Source organism: Hippoglossus stenolepis, chromosome 6, assembly GCF_022539355.2.
Source record: "Hippoglossus stenolepis isolate QCI-W04-F060 chromosome 6, HSTE1.2, whole genome shotgun sequence".
NCBI classification, from domain to species: domain Eukaryota; kingdom Metazoa; phylum Chordata; class Actinopteri; order Pleuronectiformes; family Pleuronectidae; genus Hippoglossus; species Hippoglossus stenolepis.
The window spans coordinates 8,908,469-8,929,512 of record NC_061488.1 but is presented as its reverse complement, the minus strand read 5'-3'; the positions used below and the strand labels follow the sequence as shown (position 1 = coordinate 8,929,512).

Below are 21,044 nucleotides of genomic sequence, written 5' to 3'. Positions count from 1 at the left end.
TGAGATGTCCCCAACATCTGTCAGTGGTCTCTAGCATCTGCTGGCGATCCCTAAATACATGCTGGTGGTTGACAACCTTCAAACATACAAGGGATATTCATCTTGTCCTACGTTCTAAAACATGAAAGAAACCCTCAGACTCAAGCCACAGAGATCATGAATGCACCTCTGAGTGAAATGACTGATGCCATCTCCTGGCAGAATGTCAGTATTTTTACAGTCACTCCTCATTGACTCCACTCCACTTTATGAATAGCAGTTCGAGTGACGTTTGACAGGAGTGAGCCACAAACCGAGGTCACACACCTACCGTCACAAGCTCAGGGATAAAGAAATCTCTTCATGTGCTGAGCTCAGCCCCTCGGGATCAGGCTGGCTGCAGCTTTATCACAAACACCATCATCACAGATTCATGCCTCACAGCTGCCCACAACAATTCATTCAGCGCGTAATTGGAGTCTACTCAGCAAAGAATATATCTGTCTATACCATTTACGCATCACGGAAAACAGCAGAATTGCATGTATTAAAGCTGCTCGGGCGCTGATGAGGAGTTGTAGATGTTGTTCTGGAACAAATTTGGTATTAACCTCCGAGCGATGAATTCCAAACATCAATGTCATGTCAAGGTCCCTCGTATAGCTGGCCATTATGATGATGCACTGTGGCGTGTCACAAGAATGGATGAGACATTAGCAATGCTAACTGCCCAGTGAAAATTTCATTGATCCCATGGGCTAATGGTGTTGCTCTGCAAAATACAATGCAAGGAGTGATGTATTATTCATAGTGGTGGTGTTAGTCAACAACCACGTCGAAAGGTCTTCCAGTCTTTTGAGGTTTCTGTTTTGGCTGCTGCCTCTCTGCGCTCCCTGCTCCGCTCCGTCACTGTTCGTCACGGGAGGAGGAGATGAATGGACTTTCAGCTTTTACGAGCTGATCTGGGATCGTGTTGTAGCATCCTGTACTCACTCGCCTAATGGATTGCGACCATGTGGGACATGAGCTGAAATCTGACAGAGGAATGTGTGTTGAAAACAAAAACAACTACACAGCTCAGAGGATTCTTCCAGGAGCACAAGATACTTTTTTAATTGTGAGAAAAACAAAGCATTCTCTGCTGATTCGATCTCCCACACACAGTGGATACACAAACCACTTTGCTCCAGTCCAGCGGGGCCCATCCCCCTCTCATCCCTCCCTGTAATGACCTGGGATTGGTGTTGGGTTTAGCAGCTTTGGTATTAAATCTTGGGGACTTGCCACACCCAGTAAATGATTCATATCTCATCATTTAGACAGTGACTGGATACAAGTGCATTTATTTCAATCAAGACAGAGACATAATGTAATTGTTGCGGTACTAAATGGACGGGGGAGAGCGAGGAGGAGCAGGAGGGGGAGGGTCTGACAAGGAGGGAGGGCGTGGAGAAGCTCTGGTCCCCAGGGTCTGTTCAGGGCTGCTGTGCAAACAAGACGTGTAGTATTGAAGTGTCATTCAGGTGCAGAGTGTATGTTTTGTAGCGCTCGCATTGACCACATGACAAACATCTCGTCTCCTGTTTACACAGCCCGGTCATTTTACCTGAACATCTTAAACTGCAGCAACGGCTGTGTGTTCTCCGATCCCTGGCAGGGAGGTGTGTTTGTGGGAACAGCCAGGATGCAGTGACCAGTGTATTGATAGGCCGTCAAGTGTTAACCTCAGAGGACCTTGAGTGGTGGCATATGATTCACAGTCCATTGATTAACATGTCACACGATGGGGGCAGAGGACATCTGTGTATTCCCAAGGTTTTGATATTATACTGTTTTTCCTCCTCTCTGAGTCAGGCTGTGTTTTGCATGTGTACTGAATGTTTGCATACAATGTGCACACAATTTATGGTTTTCTATGGTTGAACTGAGATTTGGTGATTTGACAATTAACCTTCCTTCTTCCTTTCTCCTTCTCTCTCAATGTTTTCTTTCCGTCCTTTTCCTTTCAATCAAATGAAATCAAACAATCACACAAATCAATTTGTCAAACCACCATCACACCTTATTTCTGACACATGTAAACGAACATATGGGTTCAAACAAAAGCTGGAAATGCTTGTGTGGCCATGCCCCACAAAATAGGACGCATCATCGAGGGCAGCCCGGCTGACCGCTGCGGGAAGCTGAAAGTCGGGGACCGAATACTGTCCGTCAACTGCTGCTCCATCACCAACAAGTCGCACTCGGACATCGTGAACCTGATCAAGGAAGCCGGGAACACAGTCTCGCTCAGGATCATCCCCGGTGATGGTAAGGCTTTTGGCTTCCAGCCTCACATGGCTGTTTCATAATGTAGCATGATGTGACTTATTCATGGATGCAGTGGGAAGAAAAGGGCACTGCTGCTCTTCACAGGCAAGAGCACTTTTCATCAGGGTGTGAACCCTGAGAGAGTGAGTCACTGAGTAGGAGTGAGATGAAGTTGCCCCCAGAAACTAATGCAGCGCTTCCACAAGAACTCTTTCTCCTCTCTCTCGCTTTCTCTGTGCTTTTTGTTTATTTTCTTTGCCGGATGTTTTGCCATTTGCAATATTTTGTCAGTCTGAAAGGATTAAAAGCACTGCACACATTTAATCAAGTGCTTCCTGTTGGTGTTAATCTCCTCAGCTTAGTTTAGGAAAGGAAATAGAGCTGCATAATAATACTAAAGCTCAAGCAGGTTCCTATAGAAGCTTTTAAAAGGCTAAATAAAAACAAGTGCACTTCCCTTTAATGTATGCAATTACTGTCATTATTAAATATTAAATGGCAGTGAGTCATGCTTTTTTTGGGATAATTATCCACAGTATACTTCCATCAGCTGTACCTCTTATCCTTTGTGGGGTAGATTGAGCCATTTCCAGGGAGTAAAAGTGGGGTACACCCTGGACGAGGGATGTCACAAGGTTCAATACTTTGGTGACAAGTCGAGGCTCTAAAGTTTAAAATTTCTGACGGTATTTGTTTATCCACATCACTTTAAGTGCCAAAGGTACTGCAGCTCTCGAAGGTATTGAAGATGTGATTCTTCTGTGTCTGACAATGGCAGCATTTAAACCCTCTAAGTTTTCTAGTTAGATGTCAAACTTGAAATAAATAAGAAGGCCTCAGTTTTACCATGCAACATACGTTGGAAAGATCAGGCTTTACCTGACTCAGTATTCACCTTAATCTCTGGGCCAGCTCATGGTTTATGGTTCTCAGCTCTTGCCCTGCCCAGTGCCTCCCGTCCTGCACAGTGGAACCCTTACAGATGACCCAGAATGCCGCAGTGACTGCATGTGCAGCACTCAGTTTTTACTATGGTAATTAATTTGGTAATGAGAATTAATTAATGAGAATTATTCTAATCCTGTCAAATTTCAGTTGTTATGACAGCCCCTCCTTTTCAAAATCAAATCACAACAGTATTTCAGTGTTGTCCAGCAGAACAAAGCATAGGCCTGCCGACAGTAATTTTCTGTGCCAAAAGGATAAAGAATTACAATGGTCTAATTACAATTTTAGGTTATTTTTGCTCCTCAGTTTGTGTAAAGTAAGGTTAAGAGTTGTGACTGAGCTGAGCCACTGGTCAACCAATGACAGCACTGAGCAGAGCGATGCAGCAACATCCTCCACAGAGGCAGAAAATATAGCTTAATTAAGACTGGAGGTGAGAGAGGTGGGAACAAACTCCTACACACACATGTTCACCAACCCACTGGCTTGTGCATACAAATGCACAATGTAAGGGACCCTAGTAGAAAAACAAGGCATGGCCTTATAAAATGGGAATGGTGACATTTGTGAGTCCAAGTTATTCTCATTTCAGATGCTTCAAAAGATGTGTGCTTTTAGAACACTGTTCATTTTCTAGCAATGAGGGGAAAGTGAGAAAAAAGCCATAGACGAATGAGTCAGGCTGACGTTTCCTGCTAAACAGGGACTCAGCTGTAGCTGTGCCAGTGTCAGTGGAAACGAATGTGTCCTGCGGTGTTCTTGCTGGTGAGAAGATGGAATTAAAGAACAGCCAGACAAGACAGTTGTCCTTGGGTTGTTTTTTTTGTCGTATCCTGGATTTGCAAATGAAACAATGATGCAAGTCGTGCGTTTAATTTTTTCCGTTACTGCTGTTCTTTTGGTTTGTTTGTGCAGTGCAGCCAGCGTTGTTCATGAGCAAATGGCAAATGACAACATCACAGGCAGTTAGCATCAGGTTGAAAACAGTAGCCTGTGGGTGGTTCAAGCGACTCTTCTGGACAGTAACGTTTTTCTCTTCTGAGTAGGTTTTTGAAAACACTGCTACAGGCAAGTGAATTCAACAAAGGCAGTCGTTTTGTGTTTGATTTTTCTTTCTTCATCTTATATATTTTTTGGTTTTTCTCTTCAGAATCTTCCAATGCTTCTCTGCTGACTAATGCTGAGAAGATAGCTACCATCACCACCACACACACACCACAGTCTACAGAGTTACGGTAGGTGATCGCCTTTCCTTTTTTTCCCCTTAAATTCGCACAAATCCATCTCCCTGTCGAGGATATATTCTTTAATCTCTGTTTTTATAGGAATAACTCCAAGTCGAAAGGAGCTCCTCCTCCTCCACCAACACAAAATCAGACACAGGTAAGAAAACATGTTTTCACCCCACAGCTATTAAGCATCTGGGTTTTCGGCACCAATACGTCAGTCACAGTGCATAAAACAGACTTTAGCAATAAGCAGAGGAAAAACCTCTTTTGAGTTGCCAGATAATCGTGCACATGTTCAGTCTCCCCCAGAAGGCATTTTCCTCTCAGAAGAATTGTTCATGAATAGTGGCAGAAATAACTGTGTTAAGAACGTGAAAAAATAGAGGAACAGAGCAAGGTTGAATTATTACCAGAAGTTATTGGACATACCAACAATCAATTCTTTGCAATGACGTACATCCAGCGTGTCGAAGGGCGAAAGCAAGTATCCTCGAGCGAGGCACCGGACCCCTAACTGCTCCTGATGAGCACACAACGTCCATTGTATAGCGTGAGCAGTCAATAGAAAAGCACTGTGTATTTATCCTGTCATTTACCATACATGCTGGGAAAGCTACACTAGTGCAGCCTGACACAGTTTCGGGAAAATGTCCATTGTGACAGCATCGTAGTAGATTTACAACTGTGATAATCAAGTATTTAGCAGAAGAGAAATAAGCAATAAACTACAAATACTAATCTTTCACGGATTAAGTCTTCATTGTTGTAGTTTTCATGTTTTCATCTGCTCAACAGATTTCCATGAAATGTTGTTAAGGGGTGGGGCATGACTCAAGAAACAACCCATTCATGGATTATCTTTAACATTGTGAAATGAGGCGTTTTTCAACATCTTTTTTTGATTTCTCAGAGAATAATTTATGGACCTTGATGAAAAAATCTGGCGCGTTTAGGGGACTGATATTAATGAGTGTGTGAAATTGGCGCAGATCCATCTAAAAATCTGGATCTAGTGAATTTAAATCTGGTATCAGAAGGGAACTGTTGGGCCTTGGTGGAGTTTTGTGCTCTCTGAGAGCTAATGTGAAAATCAATAGAAACACACTTAAATCACAATGTGCATCAAACACGTTGTTATATGTCCACTAAAAAGACGAAAATAGCAAACAACTTGTATTCAAAATCAAGGTTATGTTTGCACATACAGTCCATTTTATGTACAATTATTCTCATTGCACAAACAGCAGTATTTTAGATTCATTCTTTGTCTAAGTTGAGGCGTCATCTCCCAAACTGCATTTTTCTGTTATCAATGTATAGATCTCTCCCACAAAAATAACCTATGAAGTCATTGTTCCTATAAGTGCACAGAAAAAGCAGTTTTTCTCAATCCTCACTTGAATTGACCTCTTTGCTTGATCTTATAAGTTTCTTCAAAATCAGTAAAATCTGACATTCAAATGTGGTTTACTGCTGAGTAAAGCTTTGCACCTGTAAGACCCAGAGAAAACGATTTTGGGGGAGACCATGTTACTCTTGGGAGGGAACATTTGATGAGTGTGGTGAGTTTTGGTCCAGCCCTTGTGTTGCCCTTGCTTAGTGATCTGTACCCTGCTCACAGCCTCTTGTGGCATGAATTATTCATGCATTCCAAGGTATTGTACTGCCATTGACATTTTGTGAGTTTTTGTGGGACATGGTTTGATTAGTCCTGACGTTTTGGACTCACCTTTTGACTCCACTGCACCACGGATTAGTCGATCCTCCTCTCTGGTCACTCTCTGCGACTTTCTCTTTATCTCTTCTTCTCTGCCTCGCAGGATGCCGAGTTCTATTCTGTCGACCTGGAGCGGGACAGCAAAGGGTTCGGCTTCAGCCTGAGAGGAGGACGGGAGTACAGCATGGACCTGTACGTGTTGAGACTAGCAGAGGATGGGGCTGCTGTCAGAAACGGCAAGATGAGGGTATGAAACAGTTTGTGACCACAGGGACTTTTTTGCTCAAATTCCTCTCCTCTATAGATCTTGGCAGACTGTAAATCAATATTGAATAAAAATGCAAAAACTCAGCAATTCTGTAGTGACTGCTGCCTGCCTTTGTGGGGCAGCATAGGTTAATTTCTTTGCACACTGTTGGTGAAATATTACCATCCGGCTTTGATAATAACAGGGCCTCTCTTTGGTTTAGGTGGGAGATGAGATCCTGGAGATAAACGGTGAGAGCACAAAGAACATGAAGCATTCACGTGCCATTGAACTGATCAAGAACGGGGGTCGGAGGGCGCGGCTCGTCCTCAAGCGGGGAGATGGATCTGTACCTGAATATGGTAGGTTAACACGCTGCAAATGATTTTCTCTGCTTCCTGTAAATAAACTGCTAATGTCAGCACTGGAATCCTATTAATGTCGCTGCTGTTCACACCGTGGACTAGAATAAAGTTTCTCATCTGCTTAGCGCACTGCAGAGAAACTTCTTTTTTTTTTTAACCTGATTTTCATGAATGTTATAACTGCAAATAATAAATATTTAACACAGAGATACTTTGATACATTATTTGAAGTAAACTGCCTGCCCTGGTTTCAGCACAAGACTGTCAGAGATTATTGTTTAATGAAGAAGTAGTCACCACAAAAGCTCATCCAGTGATTTATACTCTTTAGGATTTGTATGTTTAAAGATAGGTTGTTACGCTCACAGTTTGAGTCACATTGTTGTACTTCTCTGTTATATTTTCTGACTTATGTGCGGTTTAACTTGACACTTAAATCCCTCTCAGGTTTCTTTTAAAATACTATATAAAGTGAATGTTTTCTTGTCTTTCACAACAAACATCTTCTTCTCTGGATTAAGCTGCACTGTAAATCGGCCTCTTGTCTGTTTTATTTCTCTTCTCCTCTCTTCCTCCTGCTTTCTCACTGATTCTCTTCTTGTTGCTGGGCTCTTCCTCCTCTCTCCAGCGATGATGGCTCCTCATCTCGCTGTTGGTACAATGAGGAATGACAAGATGGGAGAGCCCTGTTTCTACCTAATGGGCCAAAATCAGACCACGGTTTGTAGCCAAAAGTCTGTCCCAGTCCCCTCCCTCTCACTATCGTCTTTATTTTTTTCCTTTCAGTTTTTCCCACCCTTCCTTCCAGTCCATCCCTACCTGCATCCCACTTTGTGTGTTTGCGCGTGGGCGTGTTTACGTTGTGTACCTGCTTTACGTCTTGCTATGCCTGAATTGAACTGAAGTAACTTTTGTGAATCAATACACGAGCAAATCGTCTCCCTTACGCCAGTGTCAGTCCAGATATCTTCGAAGGGACTAATTTAACGCCTCTGCTTGTCACATGCTGCTGCCATAGCAACGTGTCAAACACACTTGTTTTTGTTTTACTTTTGGTTTGTTCTTCCCAATGATGCACATTGCGTTGTTCACCATGTTGTCTTGAATGATTTCCCAGGTGCCTGCTGTGTCACTGATAACCCCTGCCCTACACTTATGCCAATGTGTTGCACCTGCTGTTGTTGTTGCTGACATCACCTTGTGTTTCAACCTGCAGCCCTGTAGAGACAACATGTTGAAGTGATTATCACTTCAATGCAATTTATGTGTACTGATGTATAGCAGAATATTATACACACATTTTTATTTGTTTCTGGAGATATTATGAAAGAGCACATGACTGCATGATTTCCATAAATCTCTGCATTGACCTGCTGTCACGTCAATGCAAAAGCTCATCTGAACCAAATTGAAAGTCATGTCTGCGGTACACAATAGACCTCATGTTATTATTGTTTTTTCCGCAAGCACAGTCCTCATGTAAGGTTTTTCTAGTCAACAAGATTCTCCTCCTTTTTCCTCTCCTGCAGACGGCAGCAGTGACGGGCACCCTCCCACACCCGGGGCACAAAACACTCCGGAAGTGAGAACGCTGCCACCCAACAGCCGATATCACACCTCATTGGAGTCCAGCTTTCCACCAGACCTTCACAAACCATCACGCCAGGAGGAGGCTGCGCGTGGCCGAGATGGGGACAGGAACAGGGACAGGGCTGGGTCAGATCAGATGGACTACCAAGGCCGGCAATTTAACCCCCACCATCATCACACCTGGAATAACAATCACAGTCAAAGTACCCCCACACAACAGTCTCCAGACAACAGTAACAGCAGTAGAAGTGGCAACAAGAAGAGCCGAGGCCGCAAAGTCAAAAAGTCAGAGTCGGAGAGCGGCATCTCTAAACTCCTTAAGACTCTGAGGAAAGACAGCTCGGGGAAGAAGGCTGCAGCTGCCGAGAAACTGAGGGGGCGTGAGCTCTCAAGCAGCAGTTCTACTTTGGATGGGAGGCTTCGCCCGCAGCGCCGCGGCTCCCTTGACCGCTCACCAACCCAAAAGCGCACCTCGTCTCCCGATCGTCGGCGGGCCAAGTCGATGGACCGCAGGGCCGAGCGAGCACATCGGGACCGTACACCTGAGAGGGATAACGATGACGGAGGGTTCCTCGCAGTCACTCCTGAACGCAAGTTATATGAGCGGAGGCTCCTCAAGGACTCACAAATGGCTGGGCGAGTCAGGGAGGCCACAACACCCGAGCGCACCAACAACTACGGGGATTCCTTGTCTCTGTCCAGGGGTCGCACACACGAAAGAACCCCGAAGAACGGCAACCTCTTGAGGGACTCTTCCTCTGAAAGGGCGGAGGAGACATGTCAATTGAACGGGACACCAGAGAGACGATACCGGATGGAGCGGGACTCTTCCCCTGACAGCACCTACAGCAGGGACGAGCTGAACTATGCAGCAGCACCCAGACTGAAGGACTACTACAGCATGATGAAGAACAACACTCCAAACAACAATGCTGCCTACAACAACACAGGCCATAACAATAACGCAGTAGGCCGCAGCCCGAACCAGCTCCCTGAGCCCAAGAGAAGGCTGTACAAAGAAAGCTCCAAAGACCTCAGCATCTAGAGCAGAGCAGAGATCCCCCTCGCCACTCTCTCCTCTGTCTGGGCAAACTATGTACCATACACTGGAATTGTACTTCTGAGGATACTAACTCTTGTGCTTTATTTCGGTCCACTGATGTATTGATTAATTTGATTGACTTCACTACTTATGATCCCATCCAGAGATTCCTAAAACAGCAGGAGTACAATCCTTCTCTCAGTTCATACTGGTTGTTTTGTCATTGTTATAGTTATTTTGAACATAACAGAGGTTGTTGTACTATAGTAAAGGTATTGTATGTGCCTGCATATGAAATCAGTGATATTGCTTTTTGTAGGCATTGCTGAATCTAAATATTTGTTCCCTCAGAGTTATGAAACATGCTTCCAGTTGTGGTAACTTCTAACTACTAAACTTGTTTTTAACTTGTTTTGTAGATATTTTTTTCCATTCCTGAATTACTTTACTGAAAAAACTATAGCACAAGACACTGATGGTTCACAAGAACTATGAAAATTAAGTTGGACTTGGAGGCAAATATGAAAATTTAATATCTGATGGTGAAACTAGAGTGATAATTATAGAAATAATATATGACTTTTTGCTCACTATTTATTTTTAATTTGGCACATATCTTGAGCAACCTTCATTAAACCTGTAAGGGCCAAGGTAGACGTATACACTGTACCTGGGAAAGCATGCTGTACCTTTACTTGTGTTGCACCCATGAAATGTGTGGCAGCTCGGCCAAAATACACCCACACACAATTCTGAAATTAGAAAAGTAAATCAGACAACTGATGTGAAAATGAATTACTCGCGTGTAGAAGGATTATAAAACAACTCAAATATTCTGGTTCTTTGTACCTTGGTGTGTAAAGATGGAACCTGACTCACTTTCAGCTACAGGCAAAACTGCTCTGGTAGATTCTCCATTGTGGGAAAATGAGAATTATCTAAATTTGTTGCTCATCTTACTTTCAATGAAGTACTTTAGATGAGTCTGCATTATGCCACAACACCAGCCTGAAGCTGCCATAAAATATTATTATTCAAATATGCCAAAAAAAAAGGAAAAGAGGTTTAAAACCTCTGCACATATTTTATCCACCCACACAGGTATTTTCTGATTAGACCTCTTCTCAGAAACATGTGGGTTCGACTGACAGTTCCACTCTCCTGTTAATTTTGTAGCACCCGTTTGGGCGGGATGACTTGTTGGCGTGTTATGATAATTGTTGTTGGTACTTTTTGTGACATCATAAATTTCCACCATGGTTCAATCCATTTTCAACCAGCCAGAGTAGTTGAAAACAACTCTGTGGGTGTGCAGAGGTTTTAAAACAAACCAATGTGTAAATTATCCCTGTGCAAGCTGCATGTGTAAATTAAAGTGTAGTTTAACCACTTTATTTGGTAAGTCTGAGTGAGAATAATCGATAAGGAACATGCACTGTAATCCCACAGTAATTGTTAGCCCTGTCCTCATGTTGATGATTTGTGCACCGACCACCTCCTGGGTCCTGACACAAAGAGCTGATGTATTGTATGTTGTGTTGGTAACAAATGGAGAGTCCTGGTACAGGAGGCGACCAATCTGCCATGCTGAGCCATGCTGTCACGCCACTGGAGTCGAACTGCTGCTTTATAATGTGTTTTGTGTGTATTCTCTGTTTTATGTTTCATTAAAGAACTGAAAATATATTGGATAAACCACAACAAATGAATTGTTTGATCACTGTTGTTGCCATGGTACTGTATTTAACAAGAAAAGTCACAAAAAAAAGGAAATACATCAACATAACCATCAACAGTAAAGAATTTTCCAATGTAACTATTAGGAACCCGTAAATAAAATAAAATGTTGCCTTTTTCTTGTACAAAAGAGAAATTTATGAAAAACCTCAGCAGTGAGGAATGTGATATTGTGTTTATATCTCTGAAATGGACCTGATGATTTATGGGAAATGTGTTGATTTACTCTGGATCAGGTATGTAAAGACATTTTAAAATGAAAACCTGTCTTTGGTCAATCAGAAACTGTTTGATGGTTTGAATCTCTCTCGATGGTTAGCCTGCCTTTGTATTATAAAGCACTTGTATGCAGTCTGTGTTCTTCAAGCATTATTTCTTGCAATTTGCTCCAGACATAATGCTGTCTCTGTGTTGATAAAAGCAGTACATGTATATGGGCCAATCTTTTTTTTTTTTTTATAAAACTATGCATATACAGTATAGATACTACATTGTTCATAGCTTTATTTGACCCATGAAGCTATACATAACATTAGTCTAAGTACAAGTAGATGTGGACTTATCCAGCTTCTTTCCTTGAGATGGATTACAATGTATATGTAGCTATCAAAAGAAGTCTGTGAATGCTATTTTTATTATCAAATAAAGTTTTCCATACAAATTCAAAAGGATTTCATATTTCTGCACAGATGGGTTTTTTTCAGTTATGCGTCAGAAGACTTTGTTCACTCAGATCAAATGACTCTCGTGTGCCAGTTGTGGTCACGCTACATTTTAAACACAGCTTTTGCCCTTTATTGAAGACTGAAGGAAAATTTACTACATTTTGACGTGACGGTAAGTAGGAATATGTGCTGCCTTGCTCGTCTACTTCGAAATCGTATTTCATCTTACTTGAACAACACATAATGATGAGGTATAGCTGTGCAAGCTCTGCTACTTCCCTTCAATTGTGTCCTCCGTGAAATTAAAAACACTAAATTTGCATGTTTTCAATCATTAAAAAGTTACTAAAGTGCTGCAATAAGACTCTGTCACCTCCAATGATACAGTCTAATATATTTAAAAAACAATTAAGTCATTACACACTGTAAAAAAACAGCCCTTTTTAAGGGGGTTATTTTGGATTCTTATGATCTTATCTTCATCATTTATTTACAAAAAGCTAAATTGTATTATTACCTTCATGAAACTTTTTAGAGCTCGAATTTGTGCAACCACATCAAGAAAGGCTTTTCTGTCGGCGCTAAATTAAAGCAGCGAGTGATTGATTTGTTTTTTATTTGTTTAGCTCTCAGCTGGAGTCTGACATCAGACTGCTCTGAGAGCATATCCGTATTCCACAAAAGATCCACTAGTATGACGGTTGCTATAGCTACACATGAGGGTCATTATGGGAGAGATCTTGAGGTATTTGTTTTTCTCCCAGTCTGGAATACTAAACAACTGAAAACAGAGAAGTAGGAATCAGTTTGTCATTTCTGTCGCATACTGGTACACCTTATCACAATGCCTTTAGAGAATTTAGCATTGGACTCAAACAATAAAGCTTTAAACCTAAACATACCTTAAATGGGTAAATAGTCATAAATAAACTGCCCCATAATTATCTGCATTGTCTTTCCTCTGGCAGTATTGTAGTAGTTACTATAGAGCCATTACAACTCCTTTGAACTTCTATCAAAACTCTGTTTTACAATATTGCCATTCATCATCTGGTTCCCCTGATCGGTGCCCACATGAGGGGATATAGTCGCTGAGAAATATATTAATAAATGCTCAAATCTGCTTAATTCTATTAGTTTGTGTGCTAAATCTTATGAGCGTTAGATGTTTATATGCTATATATTACCAATTCTTCCTTTATGTAGGTCTAGGACTGTTTTTCACCTGGTATGATGAAGGTAATTAATGCAGGTGATGACTGTTTCCTTTCTATAACCTTTTGCATCACCTTGGTGATACAGATTTGTTTTATCCAGTAAGTCTTATGTCTGTGTTAACCTTTAAATAATGTGATTAATATTTGTCATAAGATAAAGCTGGATGTTGAGTCATATGTATTATTCACCCCTGACTAACAATGTCATAATCTCATTGCTAGGCCAAGCTCTAAATCCAAGGTGACCTGTGTTTGAAATGAGATTACAGTAGCAATGCACTACCACTATGACTGAAACTCACGCTGTTCAAGTTTTTTGTACAATTCTGTGTGTATCTGCCTCAAAGTAGAAAGGGGGTCGTCCCTACGATATCTCAAATATAGAAATTGACTCAAGACATAAATGCGTTCTGAATAGGTCATTCACATTTATTCATTTGATTAAATAAACTACAGTCATATGAACTTTCCCACCCAAATTGTAAGTAAAACATAAACAGAATGACTCATTTGCAAAGTGCGATTTATTTTACGTTGCCTTGGTTACATGCCTCTACATTCAAAAATAAGCCAATATCATAGGATGGGAATCCAACTGTAAAAGATAACATTTTTCCACTTTACTCTCAGGAAAAAAAATCATAGATTGATAAGTTGGATATTCTGTACATACAGGAACAACTCTGTAATGGGCTGACCTTTCCTGCAACTGTCTTTAGGTTGAACCAACTTGTTCATAAAAATACAAAAAGGAAGTTATTTCTGTAGACATTAGCCTTCAGTCGTTTCCCTGGGGGAGCAGAAGTCTTCTTCTTGGATAGTGGATCATGGAGCCTTTGTAGATGGCCCTTTTTATGCTGGTGAGACAGAGCTGGAGGAGGCAGAAGAGGCCTCGGTCTTGGTACTGGACGCTCCCTCCTCCTCCTCGAAGGGATTCTTCCCACAGCACAAGGTGGTGATCATGCAGTTACGGAACTGCTTGTTCATGAAGATGTAGATCAATGGGTTGTAGACGGCGGAACTCTTGGCAAAGAAGGCGGGGATGGTCATTAAAAGAGGTCCGAACTCAGAGCCCTGATTTAGGAAGATATACCAGGCCACACTTGCATAGGGACACCAACATATCAGGAAACCGATAACCATGATCACAACCATGCGGGTGACTTCCCTCTCAGCCCTTTGGGTGGTCTCTGACTCCTGCTGGGCAGCAGCAGCCTCCTTGACAGCACAGAGCAGACGGCCATAGCAAAAAAACACAATAGTCAGTGGAATGAGGAAGTGGCAGACGAACATGTAGATAACAAAGGATTCATTGTTGAAACCTTCTGCACGTGTGTAGTAGTCAACTCCACATGAGCACTGCATGCCCTCAGGGATGTAACGAGACCAGCCAACAAGAGGGGGTACAGCACAAGCAGAGGCTCCAATCCAGGTCCAGCCCAAACCCATGATGGCATGATTTTCTCCAAAGCGAAAGTTGCTGATTGGCTTGCAGACAACCATCCACCTTTCAACAGCCAGAACAACAAGTGACCACAGGCCAATTTCACCTCCGAGGGTTGCAAAGAATCCTTCCAGGTTGCAGCCAAGACGACCTAGAACGAAGTAGCCATGCATAGAGGTGTACATCGTTGTGGTGAATCCTCCAAACACCATGAAGAGGTTAGCCACCGCAAGGTTCAGTAGGATGTAGTTTAGAGGGGTTCGCAGCTTCTTGTGTTCGAGGGTAACGTAGAGAGTGAGGAAGTTGACGGGAAAGCCGACGAGGATGAGCAGGAACATATAGGCACCCAGGGCAGCATAAGCTGCTGGGTTGACAAGGTAATACTGAGGGTAATCATAAGGACTCCGGACAATGCCGGTAGTATTTACCATAGGGACATAAAAATATGGTCCCTCTGTGCCATTCATGGTTGCGGCTTGCGGTTTGCGATCAGCCCTTCAGTGGTGTTTCTTCTGGCTGTTGAGGAGAGTGATGGAGAGGGACCTTGCTACAAATGGACCCAGGGGGCCCCAGTCTGGCTTTTAAAAAGGCACACCTTGGATTATCACTTTCCAAATCCGTCAGCACAAAGCGATTTAGGCCACAGTTAATATCTAATCCAGCCACCTATGCAAACATAACTGATCACTCATCAAGATATTAAGGTTACACCTGCTCACCTGCTTTATCATGTAGCTGTCCAACAACGTATTTTAAAACATGACTACAACATGCTTAATTAAAAATATCTATCTTGAACACTGAATTTAAAAGCTACCATTAAAGGCAACTGTTTTTGTGCAGAGTTCAGATGTGTCACCATGTTTGTGCAAGTTTCCTGCAGGCCAAAAACATGCAATGATTCATAGTTTTTCTTTTAGTAATTGTAGTATCTTAATATTTTTTAGCTGGCTGGTGGACAGGTCAGCTGTTCATTGTGTTTCTATTGCTGGCACCATCTCAAACCCCCAACCCTGAATAAAGCAACAGTTTTAATTCATAACTTGACTTTGTCACCACACACTCTTACACTGTATATCTAACAATATCATAGTGTGTATATTTCATGTTGAAAATAAATTCATCCCAACGTCATCAATTCATCCCAAAGTAATGTTGTTTTACTCAAATTCTGAAAATGTTTTGTAATACATCTGCAAAGACTTTTGTGTATCTTAGACACTATAGTGTACTATTATAGATTTCTGTACTATATTGAATGTAGAGCGGAGGCAATGGTACATCTTAGCTGTTGGTAAAGAGCTCAGCACTTTCCTAATGGGTGTTGTATTAAAGAGATTTGTGGCTTATGGACATGCTACTTTCACAGGCCTGTACTGGATTTAATATCTCAGAGGGTCAATACCACACAGGAGGATGTTGCTGTCCTCAGAAGCACTTTTATTTTCTGTCCTTTTTTTTAAGTTAGAAATAAGTTAATGAATGGACAGGGCATCAAAATAGTTCAACTGCATAAACTTTGACAATACTTGAATGTGTTTACAAATCTCGCTTTACTGATATTTAGAGTGAATTTGGATAATGTGGGCCATTTTTTGCAATTGGTCCTCTGAGACTTATTCCTATATCTGTTTACACATTAGATCAACCAAATATACATTTCTCTAATCCTTAAGATGTTTAGATGGTCTAACCACACCAGAAGAAAGAATGGAGATATCATTCTCAGAGGAGACATGACACAGCTTTTAGTGTTCTTTGTGCCGAAAAATAACAATAACAGTTTAATCATTTGGTAATTGTATTGGGGCTACTCTGGGAACAAACAGTCCTTGCAGGTGAGAGACAGGTCATCATCGATCAGCCCATTGGAGCACATGTTTAGTGAAACCAATGGCTGCAGACCACAGGACAGACACTCTGCTTTTAATATCATCTCTGTCCTAGAGACCTAACTGATTATGGACTAGTTAGCTAACCAGAAGACAGAGTCTGACAGGGACGGACATATGTGAGGATTTTCAGTTTTTCTTAGTCATAGCATCATCAGGTTATTGGATTTTTGGTCAAACATACAAGATATTTAAAGGTTAAAGTTATTATGGTTGACATTTTTTAAATATTATTTGACATTTCTTAGATTGAACAATGAATTGGAAAAATACATTTGTGGTCTGGACAGTAAATGCATTTTAATGCCAGGTGCAAATGAACTCCAGCATGAAATCAAGGAAGCTGGAACCAACTAATATTTGATATTTAATATATTTGATTTGCTCTCTGAGTAAACTGTGCTCTCTAGTGGAGAATAAATGGTGTTGAATATGTGACCAATATGACAATTTACAGAAATATATGAAGGCAAAGCATCATTGTGCTTATATGTATTCATTTAATGAACTATGAAGTCCATTATTCACAAAAACGGCATCTACATGAATGACAAGATGTGTTTCACTTCCAGTGAATGAGATAAAGAAGAAGAGAAAATTTGATAATATCTATTAAATAAAAAATTAGTGATTATAAAGCTGGTTTGGTGTGTAGATTAAAATTGTAAAGACAGGTAATTAGTGCGGTCGCATAGACTTTGGTCACTACAGAAAAATTATCTTTATTTTCACTTATTATTAAGTGATCACTGGATACCATTATTGAGAATATTTTAGTTCATGAGCTATACATAATATACTATACACACTGCAGTGCAAATGTTTCAGGTACCTCAGATGTTTAGATACCATCCATGTGACTGGACCATCATTCATTCATGTCTTAAAGAGCCAACTCCAGTGACCAGAATAAGAGAGTTCCGCAACAAATGTTAATGGGTCAACATAGCCCATAGAGTCCATAGAGTTATGTGACAAGTTCTTTAATATTTATATATTTTTAAAAATGTGATCGTTTCAAAATATTCAGCTTTTTCTGGAGTAGTGAAATCACACAAGGACGTTGATAGATAGTGGCATGCCTTTGATCTTTGTATTGTGGCACCATAACATACCTTTAATCTGTTCTATAATCACATTTCTTTGATAACCGGACACTACGCTGGCATGTACATTCTTTGGATAACCTAGTGTCCAATGAAGACTTATTATAATCTCCTCTGAGCAGTCTCACCATGGCGAGTAATAAGCTTGAGAAACATGACAAGCAGGAGGTCAGTGATAATGTCAAGGTGGTGGTAAGATGTCGTCCCCTCAACCAGAAAGAGAAAATGATGGCCCACAAACAGGTCATCATGGTGGATGAGATCCATGGGACCATAACAGTCAACAAGCTGGAGAATCCTAATAAGCCCCCCAAGACCTTCACCTTTGACACTGTGTTTGGACCAGACAGCAAACAGCTGGATGTCTACAATCTCACAGCCCGCCCCATCATCGACTCAGTATTTGAGGGTTACAACGGCACCATTTTTGCATATGGGCAAACTGGCACAGGAAAAACCTTCACCATGGAGGGAGTGAGAGCAGTGCCAGAGCTAAGAGGGATTATCCCAAACTCTTTTGCCCATATTTTTGGTCACATTGCCAAGGCAGAGGGGGATACCAGGTTTTTGGTCAGTGTTTCATATCTAGAGATTTACAACGAGAAAGTGAGGGACTTGCTGGGCAAGGATCAGATGCAGAGGCTTGAGGTGAAAGAAAGGCCAGAAGTTGGCGTGTATATCAAATATCTATCTGCTTATGTTGTAAACAATGCTGACGACATGGACAGGATTATGACAATGGGACACAAGAACCGGTCTGTTGGTGCCACAAACATGAATGAACAAAGCTCACGTTCTCATGCTATCTTCACCATCACCATTGAGTGCAGTGAGAAGGGTGTTGATGGAAACCAGCATATGCACATGGGAAAACTTAATTTAGTTGACCTGGCAGGTTCAGAAAGACAGGGCAAGACTGGAGCCACGGGTCAGCGTTTAAAGGAAGCAACAAAGATCAATCTCTCCCTCTCCACACTTGGTAACGTCATCTCTGCCCTGGTGGATGGCAAGAGCAAACACATTCCCTACAGGAACTCCAAACTGACCCGTTTACTGCAGGATTCACTCGGAGGAAACTCGAAGACCATGATGTGTGCAAATATAGGCCCTGCAGACTATAACTACGATGAGACCATCAGTACCCTGCGCTACACCAATAGGGCTAAAAACATCAAGAACAAAGCCAGGATCAATGAAGATCCTAAGGATGCCCTGCTACGCCAGTTTCAGAAGGAGATTGAGGAGCTGAAGAAGAAACTACAGGAGGGTGAAGAGATCTTAGGTTCTGAGGGGAGTGGATCAAATGAGATGGATGAAGGTTATGATGAAGGAGGGAGGGCAGGAGTGGTATGCAGGAGAAGAGGCAGGAAGAAGCTTTCTCTAGAGAAGATGGTGGAGATGCAGGCAAAGATAGAAGAGGAGAGAAAAGCTCTGGAAGCCAAACTGGACATGGAGGAGGAGGAGAGAAACAAGGCAAGAGCAGAGCTGGAGAAGAGAGGGAAGGACCTGCTTAAAGCCCAGCAGGAGCATCACCTTCTGCTGGAGAAACTGTCAGCTTTAGAGAAGAAGGTGATTGTGGGTGGGGTGGACCTCTTGGCTAAGGCTGAAGAGCAAGAAAAACTTTTGCAGGAGTCCAACAATGAACTCAAAGAACGTCGCAGGAGGGCTGAGCAGCTGCGGAGGGAGCTGGAGGAGAAAGAACAAGAACGCCTGGACATAGAAGAGAAATACACAAGTCTGCAGGAGGAGGCTCAAGGAAAGACCAAGAAACTGAAGAAAGTATGGACCATGCTGATGGCTGCTCAATCCGAAATGGCAGATCTACATCAAGAAAATCACAGAGAGGTCGATGGCCTCCTGGAGAACATCAACCAGCTCAGCCGAGAACTCTGGCTCGAGATGCTCATTATAGACAAAGTTATTCCCCAGGAATACCAGGAGATGATAGAGAATAATACACACTGGAATGAAGACATTGGAGAGTGGCAGCTGAAATGTGTGGCATTCACTGGCAACAATATGAGAAAACAGACTCCTGCTCCAGATAAAAAAGAAAAAGATCCGATTCAGGTGGATCTGTCTCATGTGTATTTGGCCTACACAGAGGAGAGCATGCAGCAGTCACTGATGAAACTAGAGAGGCCCAGAACCTATAAAAGTAGCAAGAGTGGTCCATCCAAGACTGGACGAAAGAAAAGATCTGCAAACTCAGACGCTCTGCTCGAATCCCTTCTGCAGTAAAGTCTACAGAAGTTACTGTTGAACATAATTTTGGTTCTGGTCCAGGCTCTTGTCATCTCACGCCTAGACTACTGCAACTCCCTCCTGGCTGGTCTGCCTGCTAATGCCATCGAACCTCTGCAGCTCATCCAGAATGCAGCAGCTCAACTGGTCTTCAACCTACCTAAGTTCACTCACACTACACCGCTCCTCCGCTCCGTTCACTGGTTACCAGTGGCTGCCCGTCACCACTTCAAGACACTGGTACTTGCGTACCGTGCTGGGAACGAATCAGGCCCAGTCTGCATCCAGGACATAGTTAAACCTTACACCCCAGTCCATCCACTCCGCTCTGCATCGGCCAATCGGCTTGCTGCTCCCTCACTGCGAGGGACAGCTAGCCACTCAACAAAATCACGACTGTTTGCTGTCCTGGCTCCCAAATTGTGGAACGAGATCCCCATTGACATCAGGACATCAGAAAGTCTTCACATCTTCTGCCGCAAGCTAAAAACAAATCTCTTCCGACAACACTCTGGACAAGAAGATGATGTCTAATAACCATCGTCAACTGTGGTGTTTATATTAAAAAAGAAATAAATGTTTAATCAGATGCATTGTGTGACGACTGCCACACAGATTAAGTCTTAACTTCTGTTACACTGATTTCTTGTTTTGTGACAAACTTAATTAGATCAAGTTTAAGCAAATTATTATTCTCTGCTCTACTCCAAACCACCAGTCCCCTTGGGCTGAGGTCATAGTCCGCGGGCATAAGAGGGGCTCTGGTGAGGCTATCTCACCACCCCCACTTAATCATCCCAACCGCTTCACCGCCTTATCTAATGACTCTCTGGTACATCCAGCAGATCAGTCTGCAGCACTTGATCTCCCATCTGAGCATCACTCTTTGAAAACAGCGCCTTTTGGCATAATGACCTGTTGTGGGCCATCCAAGTCTGAGTTCGCTCGCTCCTCACATAGCTCACCTGCACAATCATCACTTCCTCAGCCTGTGGCTTCTACACACAGCATGGAAGCAGTTCAGGCTCACTCCTGCCATGTGAACACACAGGAGTTTTCTCCTGGCCCTTTTTTTCCCCACACAAATAATTATAGTGAGCAATTCCATGATTACGAAAGTCTTGAACAATTTTTTTTGCTTTTGCTATATCTTTGAAATCAATTTATTTCATCATTTAATATTCATTCAATTTAACATTATATTTAAGTATTCATTAAATATCTTGTTTTTGATTACAACACAAGTCATTATTTTCATTTTTCCATTCTTACTTTATGAACAAACATACATTTTTTTAATTTCTATATCAAT

At 42.0% G+C, this 21,044-nt stretch overlaps 3 protein-coding genes across 16 annotated transcripts in view; 2 read left to right on the top strand and 1 right to left on the bottom strand.

The window, feature by feature from the left end:
- LOC118110527 (membrane-associated guanylate kinase, WW and PDZ domain-containing protein 1) overlaps positions 1 to 11,832 on the top strand; it is a 92,982-nt gene extending 81,150 nt beyond the window's left edge. For 11 of the 14 annotated variants that reach the window (XM_035158336.1, XM_035158333.1, XM_035158330.1 and 8 more), the window contains 6 exons: positions 2,086 to 2,289; positions 4,388 to 4,472; positions 4,563 to 4,620; positions 6,287 to 6,430; positions 6,654 to 6,792; positions 8,325 to 11,832. In XM_035158336.1, coding sequence (XP_035014227.1) covers positions 2,086 to 2,289; positions 4,388 to 4,472; positions 4,563 to 4,620; positions 6,287 to 6,430; positions 6,654 to 6,792; positions 8,325 to 9,430 — 1,736 coding nt within the window. In that variant the 3' untranslated portion in view covers positions 9,431 to 11,832. Of the gene's footprint in view, positions 1 to 2,085; positions 2,290 to 4,387; positions 4,473 to 4,562; positions 4,621 to 6,286; positions 6,431 to 6,653; positions 6,793 to 7,423; positions 7,516 to 8,324 lie in introns of all 14 variants that reach the window. The other 3 variants (XM_035158349.2, XM_035158348.2, XM_035158346.2) reach the window with 1 other exon arrangement.
- A 1,720-nt stretch (positions 11,833 to 13,552) lies between these two features.
- On the bottom strand, positions 13,553 to 15,057 carry LOC118110532 (rhodopsin). The gene has a single exon (XM_035158353.1). The coding sequence runs from the start codon at positions 14,955 to 14,957 to the stop codon at positions 13,899 to 13,901; it is 1,059 nt and encodes a 352-aa protein (XP_035014244.1). The 5' UTR covers positions 14,958 to 15,057; the 3' UTR covers positions 13,553 to 13,898.
- Positions 15,058 to 17,617: 2,560 nt separating this feature from the next.
- LOC118110530 (kinesin-like protein KIF3A) lies at positions 17,618 to 19,729 on the top strand. Its single transcript, XM_035158351.1, has one exon. It carries the CDS (start codon positions 17,618 to 17,620, stop codon positions 19,727 to 19,729), a length of 2,112 nt encoding a protein of 703 aa, XP_035014242.1.
- Positions 19,730 to 21,044: the final 1,315 nt, after the last annotated feature.